This window comes from Nanorana parkeri, unplaced genomic scaffold, assembly GCF_000935625.1.
Source record: "Nanorana parkeri isolate BGI_ZX_2015 unplaced genomic scaffold, ASM93562v1 scaffold1585, whole genome shotgun sequence".
Taxonomy (NCBI): domain Eukaryota; kingdom Metazoa; phylum Chordata; class Amphibia; order Anura; family Dicroglossidae; genus Nanorana; species Nanorana parkeri.
The window spans coordinates 109725-122371 of record NW_017307853.1 but is presented as its reverse complement, the minus strand read 5'-3'; the positions used below and the strand labels follow the sequence as shown (position 1 = coordinate 122371).

General features: G+C 46.8%; 1 protein-coding gene across 1 annotated transcript in view; it reads left to right on the top strand.

The window, feature by feature from the left end:
- The window catches only part of LOC108798918 (alpha-2-macroglobulin-like), a 72722-nt gene that overhangs the window by 9463 nt on the left and 50612 nt on the right, over positions 1 to 12647 (top strand). The window contains exon 2 of the mRNA XM_018570723.1: positions 11765 to 11948. Coding sequence (XP_018426225.1) covers positions 11765 to 11948 — 184 coding nt within the window. The remainder of the gene's footprint in view (positions 1 to 11764; positions 11949 to 12647) is intronic.

Below are 12647 nucleotides of genomic sequence, written 5' to 3'. Positions count from 1 at the left end.
TCGGAGAAGGCAGAGAGCCCTATATGACGGTCACAGAGCCTACTCCCTAACATCAGGACGGGCCCCCGAAGGTACCCGCACCTTCCGTCATCTGCGAGTCAGAGTGCATATCATGCATAAATAAGTGCTAAAAATAAATAAGTGCCAGTGCGAGACATGGCAGGCCTCTCGGCCAGGTATAACAATTGCCCCGGGCTAGCCAGAAGGCCATGCCCAAGAGACGCGGTGCAGAAAAAGCAGTAAGGGCCGTGACCATAGTGCACATAGGTCCCATACCCCAGTAATTTACTGGCACATCTGGGATGCCACCCCCAGGGGGCACAGCACCGCGGGCCTCTGCGCCTCCCGATCCCCCCAGCCAGACGAGAGCAAGCATCTGCCCACATCAGGAGGCCATAGTGCCGAGGAGACTCCCCCCTCTCAAAAGGAGGCGCCTCAAACACCAGCCTTCACTCCGGCGAGTACTAAATAACAATCCCTCCTACCCCGACAGGACGGTTCTTTTCCCCAGCGGTAACTGATAAGAACAGATACACTGCAGCCTGGGGGAGAAAAGGCTGTGGGGACCGGTCTAGCAGCTCGGGGGGAACGAGGGTTGGAACAGTATTTTTATTATTATGTGAGCACCAAGTCAAGACCAAAATGACCAGTTAAAGGAGAACTATGAGGCGGGTGCTTTTCACTCACCTCATAGTTCTAGCCGACCTGTGACAATGAGACTGTCACAGGTCGGCTCAGGAGATCGGGAAGTGAGCGAACACATACCGGCGCTCGCTCACCTCTCGATCCTGTCACGGCTCTCTGCCGTGACAGGGGAGGGGCTGGATTCTCCCCTCCCCGCTCCGATCTGCCAGCGCTGACTGGCGGAACGGACGGGGGGAGGGGGCGGGTACAGCTGGCTCTGCCTCTAGATAGGCAGAGCCAGCTGTCACTCACGCAGCTGGGCGGATCCCGGCACAATTGTCGGGATCCGCTTCAGCTGCGGCGTCTCAGTATACAGCGAGCAGCTGCTCGCGGTATACTGCGGCGTCTCAGTATACCGTGAGCTACAGCGAGCTGTATAGGGTGACGGAAGGACGCTAGTTTGTGTCCTCCCGTTACCCTAAGGAGAACTATGGGGAAAAGACTTAACCCCATAGTTCTCCTTCAACCCTTTGCAGTGCTGAAGTAGCTCCACTACAAAGGTGAATTTAGATTCCTGGAGTTCCCCTTTAAGCATGGAGCCTAACAACAAGCTGCCGTGTAATTTTTTTCCCCCCTCCGATTCGGGCCCGGCGATCGAAATACAATCGCGGCAACAAAAAAAAAAGCTGAGTGTGGAAAAAAAGTACATGTACCTTTTTTTTTTTTTTAAGTGATTGCTGCGCAGATGTAACCGCATTGAACTCAATGGGGCCGTGTGGCAACTGCTGTGTACAGGTGCACACGATCGTGTGGTCCCGGGATCACTCAGGTCTGCGCCAGCCTTTGTGTGAATTTGTAGTGCTGTAAACTAAAGCTGGTCATATGCTATGAGATTTTTTTCTTCCGTCCATGCTAAACAACATGTATGGATGAATCTCCCTCTGAGGCTGCTGTCAGAATACAGTGCAGCTGATTGCAGTGTATGACGTTTAGGCCTGCTTGTTGAACTGAGATGGAAATTGCCCCAGGCCAATTGCAACCTCCTTATGGAAGCTGAAACCTCTGTACCTCTTTCTTACTGTTTCACACACAATAGGTTGGACTTGATGGACTTATGTCTTTATTCAACCTCAAATACTATGTAACTATGTAACTCAGTTGCTTGTCAAATACTGCCCCTACAAATACTGTGGTGTGTGTTGTTGTTTTTTTTTTTTTTTCTACAACCTTCAAAGTATTGCATGCATTAAAACAGACCTTGCGTCAGATCTAGGTTTGCATAGTACATGTGTACTGAGTAATCCGTAAGCCTGTAGCACTTACAAGTATTACCTCTGTGTAGCACCAAAAATCACACTGAAGCATGTTGCATGGGTGTGCATGCGAGTCGTAGAGAATAATGGGGATTTCTACTGTCATACATTGCAAGGTGACAAATTGCACAAGTCAGAACAGGGGCTAAACTGTGGGTGTTTTTTTTTTTTTTTTGGTTGTTTTTTTTTTGTTTTGTTTTTTTTTTTTTTTTTTTTTTTTTTTTTTTTTTTTTTGTTTCCAAGTCGAGATCCTTCACTCAAATGCTTAAAAATGCATGTTACATAAACTCTGTGGGGTAAAAACATCTCTGTATAGCACCAAAAATCGCACTGCATCATGTGGCATGGGTGTCCTGCACTGTAGGGCGACGCATCTGAAAAAGTTTGAACAGGGGCTAAATCGTCATCTTTGATGTTTTGTCTTTTATGTTGTTTCCAGGTTGAGATCCTTCTCTCACATTAGAATTGGTTAGTGTTCAGTTGATTTGGCATAAAATAGACTATGCATGTTTTTGGTGCTGGGTTTTTTTTTTTTTTTACATCTTCGATCCCCAAAGATGCTTCTTAGAGAAATGTAATATGTTCAGGTTTCTACTTCTAAAACACTGGGTACCTGCCAGCGATGCTGCTTCCCCTTCCATGGCTGATGATGATCTGGTCCAGTCAGCTGCCACTGCCTGGCTTCCAGATGCATTTCTAGTTTCAGGGTAGCGTCCATGGCACTGCAGGGTGTTCTGGAATGCTCACACAATCTCCTGAGGCACTGTGGGGTATTGGGGTTCATCTTGTTCTGGTGTCACCAGATGACTCCAAGGGCTGTCAGGATCTCTGCAGATGGTAGCCAGGACCAGAGCAGACCCTGCACCTGCGGCACAAAGATGACTCCATTTTACTGAAGAATAGCACAGAACGGGGACCAGAGCACTGGCACAAGAATTGAGGACAGCCAGTTCCAGGAATAAAACCACTAAATCTGTCACATGGGAGGCAAGATTGCAGCTTGCAAGGGAAGGCAACCTGGGCACTGGTGATGGGTTGACTGGCTGCAGATGGACTTTCCATTAAAGTAAATGGTGTTTTGGCCATCCATGTGTTTCGGGGGGGGGTAGCCTGGACAACTGGGAAGAGTTTAGTGCAGGGGTAAGCAACCTTGACACTGTAGCTGTGCTGAAAATATAAATCTCATCATGCCTTTGGGGGCCATGCCTGTGGCTGGCACAGTCTTGCAATGCTTCATGGAACCTGTAGTTCAACAAGAGGTAGAGGGCCAAGGTTGCGTACTGCTGTTTTAGTGCTCTACCTTTTTTTTAATGGGTAAGGACACTTCTAGCGTAGGCCATCCTTCCCATGCTGAGCTCTTTTAAAAGGCTCATTGCATGCTGAAATAGTCTCCTGTGGAGATCTTCCATTTGCAGCCTCTACCCAGCTCTGTGTAGCATGTACTCTAAACCAGGGGTAGGCAACATTGGCACTCCAGCTGTTGTGGAACTACAAGACCCATAAGGCATTGCAAGACTGACAGCAACAGGCATGACTCGCAGAGGCATTATAGGGTTTGTAGTGTCACCACAGTCGGAGTGCCAAAGTTGCCTACCCCTGCTCTAAACTCTCCCCAGTTGTCCAGTCCTCCCCCACCCCCAACACATGGATGGCCCAAACACTATTTACTTTAATGGAAAGTAAATCTGCAGTCAGCCTGCAGCCAAGAATCAAGGTCTGATTAGCATTTGGGATGTGCTTGCATGGGGTGCACCAGGCAATGTGGAATATCTTGTAAGAGGCAGTTTGGCACCAGCAAGGTGGTACGGGGTAGATCTACATTGCGGCGTGTATGTTCTAATTAACCCCATAATGACGGAAGGGGTTAAACCAAACCTTAACACCTGAACCCATGGTGTTTCTTAACCCTTTCATTGCCACTGATGTATGCCATATGTCTGCAGCAACAGGCCCCTTAATCAGACTCCTGGTGGTTGGTTATACAGGCTGGGAGTCTGTTTGAATGCACATAGCTGAATGTCAGCTTTACACAGGCAGTGATCACTTCCATTGGCTCTGAAATTTACATTAGTGGTCCAAGTTTTGGAGGAGGAAGGGCGTAGGCAATATTCAGGCCTAAAATGTGCATTTTAACATGTGCAAAAAGTATCGGGTTAAGGGGAAAACTGGCTCAACATGGTAACATGTCTCTTTAATTTTTTTTTTTTTTTCCTCTTCTCTTGCCATTACATGACCCACCACTTAAACATTTTATCATCCATCATTTCAACACTTGCAGTGGGTGTACCCCCTGGCACTGCAAGTTGCCTCAAGATAGGCAGAGCCAGCTGTCAGTCATGCAGCTGGGCGGATCCCGGCACAATTGTCGGATCTGCTTCAGCTGCGGCGTCTCAGTATACCGCGAGCTACAGCTCGCGGTATACTGAGCCTAGGGTGACGGGAGGACGCTAGTTTGTGTCCTCCCGTTACCCTAAGGAGAACTATGGGGAAAAGCCTTAACCCCATAGTTCTCAAGTGCTTGTTTTGGTTTACAGGCAAAAAAAAAAGATATATGCTCACCTGATCCTTGGTCCTGTGGCAGTGACCGATCATATCTCTCCCCCTCCTCTCTGGCGGTAGTATGTCCCTTGGCATCCTCATATCTAATGGATCTGCATTGGACATGATGACATCACGGGTCCTTGGACTGCCAGAGCCTGGGGAAGAAGAGGCTGCAGGGACCGTCTAGCAAGAGTGAGGAGCAGGTGAGTATATTTCTTTTTTTTTAGACCAAAGCAAGCACTTGCAGTGCAGAGGTAGCCCCACTGCAAGGGTTCCTTTAAAATAATATTGGAGTTCCTCCTTTTTAAAGTGACACTAAATCTTAAATACATTCAGGTATCTTAACTATTAACAAAAATGTATCTTCGTGTATCACTCGGCTGTAGATCCACAAATCATCTCTGAATTGGTGCTGACACTGTCCTTCCTTCTGGAGGGGGGCTACTTGTGTTCCCCATGATCCCTGTGTGTGTTGTAAAGTAGTCACCGCTCCAAGCTCCCCCCGGGGATGGACTACAATCTCAGTACAAATCAGTAAACTAAACATGAGATTGTAGTCCATCACAGGAGTGAGCTTGGAGCGGTGACTACTTTACAACACACACAGGGATCATGGGGAACACAAGTAGCCCCCCTCCAGAAGGAAGGACAGTGTCAGAGATGATTGGAGGATCTACAGCCGAGTGATACACAAATAAGATACATTATTGTTCATCGTTGGGGTACCTGAATGTATTTTTAAGATTAAACTCCTGAGTTTAGTGTCACTTTAAGCAATTTTTAGAAAAAAAAAATGTACAGAGTGTGCTCTATTAGAGGGTGATGGAGTTGTTGTGTATATTTACACAGCTGTGTACCCGGGCACATGAACGGCTCGGCGTGGCACATCCAGAACTACAAAGCCAATTGGTGTAAAGTTGGACAATTGGTGAACTGGTGCGTGACTGAACACTGCTCTCTCTTATAGGAAGAAACTGTAGCTCATGCAATCAGAGATGAATGAAATGGGGTGCTACGTTTATATTTAGGAAGAGTTGGAACCCTTTTGTCAGTCTCTTCCACATCCTGGGTAGGGAGCTTGCACAAGGAGGTCTCTACAGTGGTGGGTGTAGACCATAGTAAAAACCTGGAAGTTTGTAACCCTTCGAAATGAACTCCAGAGTAATAAAGGGTTAGAATTGTTTAGGTTTCAATTGCTTTCTGTCTCCGTTTGGGTTTTTTTTTCCCATTACTTCCCCCTCTGACATGAGTACATGAAGGTGCAAACATCAATAAAAAGTTTGATGGGAGGTTCTGACATTTACCCAACCTAGAAAGTGTTTTTTGAGGTTGCCCCCCCATCGGGGCGGCTCCCCTGTGTCCCCTCAGGTGTTTCACCTCCATTCAGGTCCAGTGATGAGCTGCTTCTAAGGTTTATGGGAACCTGCTCTGGTAGTTGCCCTGCGTAGAATAGATGCAGAGCCCAAACCGCACCCCGTGCCATGATTCCGATGCCAGAAGAAACAGACGCCAGTATGGCACCGTGCCAGCGGATTATAGCTTTAGTTTAAACAAAAGCTGTCACGCTAATCTGGCATGGTATCATACGGGTGTCAGTTTCTTCTGGCACGGGGTGCGGTTTGGGCTCGGCATCTATTCTACACAGGGTAGCTAAATTTTCATGGAGCCAAGGTTCAAATCGCGGTCCGGACAGAACGGCATCCATACCGCGGTCCACCATTTAGGCTGCACTACAACACACAGCTGCTGGTGTGTGCTGCTGCACCAATCCCAGAGCATCACACTGTTTATTTTTGTCAGAACTCCCCAGACCGCCCTCCCACACCATTTACATACACATGCATGCCTTGTGCGCACATGTTCGGCATTTCCTGCTTGACAACTGAAGCAGGAAATGCCGAGAGCTTCATGCTTCAATGATCACGGAGCAGGTCAGGGAGCGGCCATTCCCTGGTCTGCTCCCGCTCGCCATCCTGATACTATGTGTGCTGTGGTCCTGGGCCCCCCAGAGGAGCGGGGGGGACCCAAAAACCACGGTCGAGTGGGACAGAGAGAGGCCCAACAGCAGACTAGCACAAGTGATCTGGGTGGCTGTACTTGTCGCCCTGATGGAAGTGACTCTGCTTGGCCCAGAAACACATCAAGTAAGGTTCGAAGGCACTATAGCTGTGTGCTGGTGATCATCAGACCTTGACAATAAATGTTGGGTATTGGTAGAGAGGGGACACACCATAAGTGATAGGAGTACCTGAGATGTAGCAGAGTACAGTTGTCTGGATGGCTTTATAAACCAAGGCTGCTGCTATGCCTTTTACTTGATACGTGAGAGTTGGGATGTAAGCATTTCACTGAACAGGTGGTTTCCATGTACAGGAGGATTTAAACTGGGACTTAAGGTGACATTAAACACTCAGACTTTTTAACATAAACCAACACTGTAATGTGCGCCTTACTGTAAACCATGGTAGTTTCCCTTCTCTTTGCTGCTCTTTTTAAATCTGTATCTGTTCTCATGCTGGGCAGAACTTCTGTTTTGCAGCAGACTGCCTTGTCTCTGAAATGGATACATGGTGTCTGTGTGCAGGTTTGCAACCTGAGCCAGCACTACAGGAAGAGGCAGTCGGCTGCAAAGGGAAGTTCTTCCCCAGCATGAGAAGACATGAGGATTTAAAAGGAAGAGCAGCAAAGAGAAGGGAAACTACCATGGATTGCAGTAAGGCACACATTACAGTATTGGTTTATGTTAAAAAATCTGAGGGTTTAATGTCACTTTAAGGTGCCATCCTGTTTAATTATGATTTTTATGCATGATCATGCAGAAGTTAGGAATGTTTTCATGTTTCTCTCTCCGCATTCCGAAACCATTGAGGCCAGGTTCATACTAGGGCAATCCGTGACCACGCGGCCAACGTGCACAAAATCGCACAGATGGCCGCACGGTCACAAAATCACATACCACCGTCAAATCGCTGTGGCGCTGCCATTATTTTCTAATGGCACCTCAGTCGTGCTAGGTGGATCCAGCGGGATACCTCCCGTGCAATCATGCACAATTGTGGTTGAAAAAACTGCATGGGCGTGTAAATGTACCTGTAGCCCTGTTGTGATTGCAGCTCCTTTAAGAGAAAAGATATTGCAGGTGGAGCCAGAGAGCACAGGTTGGGGAGACGGTATACAGAGCTGATTTGGATACGTTTGCTGAAAGGATTTTTGAGAACTGCATTACCCAGGAGGCTGTGGGGAAGGAAACAGGAGGCTTATGGGTTGCAACTGCAGAGCAGCCTCAGTCTGGGACAGCCATCTGAAGAGGACAGACCTGTGTAACCCTGTGTGGGTTAAGACTGTGTGAAACAAAGCTGTGTGGTCACCGCTGACATATAGGGACACACAGGCTCTGTGCAGCCGTCTATAGAGAGACTGATCTGAGTTGCTGAATCGGAGAGGACCCGATCGAGTGCCTGAAGTGAGGTCCGGTGACTTGGTTAACGCAAAGGACATCGAGGCCTAGTCGCACTGCCGAACCAGCCACTGGGGTGATCCAGCCATCCAGAGGGAGACGACTGCCAGTATCCTGAGTGAGTGAAAACCTCTTACAAGGGACCCAGATGACTTCACCTTCCTCCCAGAGTCGACTAGAGAGAGAGAGGACACCCAGCTTCCACCAGCAGACTTCATCTCTTCCCATTTGATCTGAGGAGTGGTGAGAGGCCTTTGGCCGCAGTGACAACCTGTTTATTGTTCACATCTGCTATACAGCAAGGGCCCCAACGTTGGCTAGCCTAGGACAATACTACTGGCCAGTAGTTTAGCGGGGGATATATACTTTTAAGTAAAGATATTAATGTTGATTGCATTCAATCTAAGTATATTATCTGAGACATTCTGACATTGCAGGCTTTCCTGCATGCAATAGATTGCTGCTGCGTGTCAGATTGCCTTATCCTGTTATCCTGGTTGTATTGCATGTGATTGGGGAGCCGTTAAGTGTTTGTTCTATTCCATAGTCATTAAATCTGTTATAAAACTTCACAAGGTGTGCTGTGGGTTCATTGCTTGTGGTGTGTCACAGAGGTGAAACAGAAGACCCGATCATCCAGCGGCTCCTTCGGGGGTGAGCGCTACATACCTTTTTTTTTCCTCCGTGATTGCCACACAGATATAACTTTATTGAAATCAATGGGACAATCGCTGTGCGCGGGCCGGGATCGCTGATATGTGAGCCTTGCCTTCGGAAAGGAAAACATCTGAACCAAGAATACTGAGCTTGGCTTTATAAATCTGATGCTTCTATGACCATTCTCCCCTCGTTTGACTTTTTCTCTACTCCTTATGTGGCTCACTGTATACCCCCCCCTTTTTCCCCAAACCTTCACTAACCATTTATCTTTGTAGATGGTTTATCTGCTTTATATGATACTTTTCATGGTCATCCCCCCATACCCTCCCCCAATCAACATGCTAATGAAAGGAGGGTGTGGATCTCCCAAAAGCTTGCCCTAAAATATAAACTGTACGGCACATAAAAAGTTAAATCGCATGCAGTGCTGCATTATATTACATATTAATATACTGTTGCAATGGGCTGTGTTTTTGGAAGGCAAGCACGGACAGCTGTGTCCTTGCACTGTACAGGACTGAGTTGTCGGACTGACAGTTCAGTCCTGCAGATTACACAGGAAGAGCACAGTCCTCCCTGTGTAATCAGAAGAACTCTACCTTCTGTTTGCTCCTGATTAACAAAGCGGAGAGATTGTCACCATGAGCTGCTATCCCTGTTTAATCTGCAGCAGCCCTTCACAACAAGGGTGTTGCGTGTTGTGGCATCCTGTGATATCATCTTGCCTTCTCAGGAATACTGTGACATTTTTGCACAGCGTCATGTTTCTATGGCGCAATTGGGCCAGCCACCAGCCCTGTGGAAGCGTATGCATCCAGGACCACTCCAAACTTTTGGAAGAGGAAGGAAGCCCACCTCCATCCAGACCTGCTCTACCTCCTGCCATGCTGCTGCAGCAGTGCGGTGGTGGACACTGGAAGTTGGGACTCTGATGTGGGAATCCTATGTGTCTTTTGTGGTGTGGGGCCCCTCCTAAAATCCATAAATGACCCCAATCTAGGATAAGAGTCTGCAATGACTTTTTGGGGGCACCATACATTCATGCCTTTTTACTTTTGTATAATGGGCTGCTTTGGGATTTTGCATACTTTAAAGGGTGCCAAGGCTCGAAAAAGGTTGAGAAATTCCAATCTTCAGGACTGAGCTATCGGTTTGATAGCTTTTTCCTGCTCATCCTTAATTTTTATAAATGAAGGCTACACATGGGACCCTCTTACAGTTGAATACCATTTATAAAGCAGTATATGGACTTAAGTGCAGTACCCACAGTAGCCAAACTCGTGTGCTGGAAGGATATCATTTGTGCCACGTTTTTTCGGGTTGAGCAGTTCCAGTTCTGCTTTCAGTAAATCTGTCATTGTAGGAATATTGATCCTGGAATTTCTCTGCAACTGTGTGTGCATAGTATATGCTTTACAATCCAAGCTGGGTAATGTCGGGGTCAAATCAGCAAATATTGGCAGTGTCTGCAAAAAAATACTTGGCATGTAGGCTGTGCCATTGAGTGATGTCTGCACTTAGTTGTCACTAATCCTGAGGATCTTGCTAATTTTATTCCGGTTATCAATCAATCCCGGCCCAGGCTGTTGGCAGTTTTCCTCCCAAATCCTCCCCACCCAGGCTTCCTGTTTTGCAGGTCTAACTCCTTGTGATTGATTTACTGAAAGTGTTCAACATTATCTCTGCACTTTTTTTCCTGTCTGTCTACTTTAGGGAAACAGCTTGGAACCTGCGTCCTGTTTTGGTGTTTTTTTTTTTTATTGTATTGAATATGATGTGTTGCAGTTTGAGAGAAATTCAGATCTTTGCTGACTTTGCATCATACACTCCTGCGCACCTCTGCACTTCTCTCCTGAAATTACTGCCCTCAGTCTTGCCGTACATACTGCCCCCTGCCATAACCTCCGCACTCCTCTCCTGCATGTTCTAGCTGACTTCATACCCCCTACAGTCACTGTTATACCCTCTGCACACCTTTTCTTAACATAATGCCTGCCGTCCTACCCTATGCACATATTGCCCTATGGCGCATTCCCCACACTCCTCCCCTGCACATAATGCCCCATGTTGTATCCTATGCACTCCTATCCTGCACATACTGCCGTATGTCTTCCTCTGTACTCCTCCCTGTCCTGCCTATAGTGCCCCATGTCATATACGCCGCACTTCTCTCCTGCACATTCTGCCCCATGTCAATTCCTCTCCTGCACATACTACCCTGTGTATTTGTTCTGAAAATATTGGACTCAGTCATACCCTCCTCGCCATGCTTCTGTACATGCTGCCCCCTGCACATCTCCTGCACATGCTGACCACTGTCATACCCTTTGCACACCTTTTTTATTAACATAATTCCTGCTGTCCTACCCTCTGCACATACTGCCCCATGTCACTCCCTCTCCTCGCCATGTTATATCCTCCGCACTATTCCTCTCCTGCACATAGTGTCCCACATCACATCTCTGCACTTCTCTCCTGAACATACTGCTCACTGTCATACCCTCTGAACTCATTTTCTACACATACTGATTATTGTCATATCCTCTGCACACAATACACTCCTATCAGCGTTTTATAATATCCTCAACCTTGTCTGTATTGGAATGGGCACACTTTAATGCTTGGCGGGCACCTTCATGCTGCTAGGTTTCTCCATGTATTAAGTTGACATAAGGTTTTCTCCAGTGGAGAGGATCTGTATTGATTGGATGGGTGCAAAGGCAATAGTGGACTGGCCCCTTGGATGGTGGTAAGGCTAAAGTGCACACAGGTAGTGCAATGCTGGGCTCGGTAGAATGCAGCGATGCTCAAGTTTGGGTATACAGAAGGAGCCCTAGACTGCTGGACTGTAAACAGCAGTGAAGGTATAGCCATGATCCTTTGCATGGTTGAGCTGCTTGTTACGAGAGGGAAAGAAAAAAACAAAAAAAAACCTGCAACACATAAAGAATACAACAGGGTGAGAAGGAACATTTTAGAGGAGGGTCAGAGAACCTTAAACTGCAACTTGGGCAAAAGCAGAGACTTGTTTTCATAAAATAAAATAAAGAACATCATTATCTGTTACAACTGCTACATTTTGGCTGGAATTTGTAAGTAATACGTGTCAACTTTTGTATACTTCCACCCTCGTTCTTACTACAATATTTCTTTCCCCTTCTGTTTATAGCCAATATGTCCTGAGCTCACCTGCCTCTTTGCTTAGTGGTGAGACGGGAAAGGCCTGCGTGAACATTGTGGGCAACACAGAAAAGTTGGATGTAAGTCTGATATTGCAGCATGAAGGAAAGAACACAACCATTATTGGAGAAGATGTCTCCTTGCCTTCATACTTCCAGTGTGCTGATTACAAGGTAAGACTTTGACTGTAGCTTGGCAGGGAGATTGCTCTATATCGTAACACTTTATGCTCCACGAATACACCAACATGGTTAATAACTTTCCATTTAAATTTGTCCTGTATGTGTCGCACATCATGCAACCATTTCTTTATCAAGATAATGACTGAGGTATATGTTGTCAGTCACTTGAAAAAAAGTAATGGTGCCACATTCTGAACCAGGTCAGTAAGTTAATAAAGAAGAATCCTATTAACATGAATGATTATTGCTATTCCTCTCTATATGACCCATGTGAAGTGAGACAATGGTCACCAAGTCAATCCCATTCAGTAGCACCCTACAACGGCTACCTGTGGGCAAGGATTGGCAAGCTCTCAAGAATCAAGTCCTCAAGCTGAACCGCACATACCTTTTTTGGTCTAACTGGCTACATACAGTTTACTCTTAGGTTCGCCCTCCTTTTTTTACTTGCAGACACTCCAACACTTCTTTCCAAGGTTTGTAAGAACAGCTCTCCACACAGATCTCCTTTCCAGGATGCTTTCCTCCCAACAGAGTGACCTGGTACCCTAAATTGTGTGAGGTAGTCATCGTACAGAGTCTTGTACAGAGTCTTGTGAATGCCAAGATGCAGTCATTTGGAATTCCTGGGATGAAAAAATGGCGACTGATACCCTAAGCACAGTCAACAATGGACCCCCCCCCCCCCCG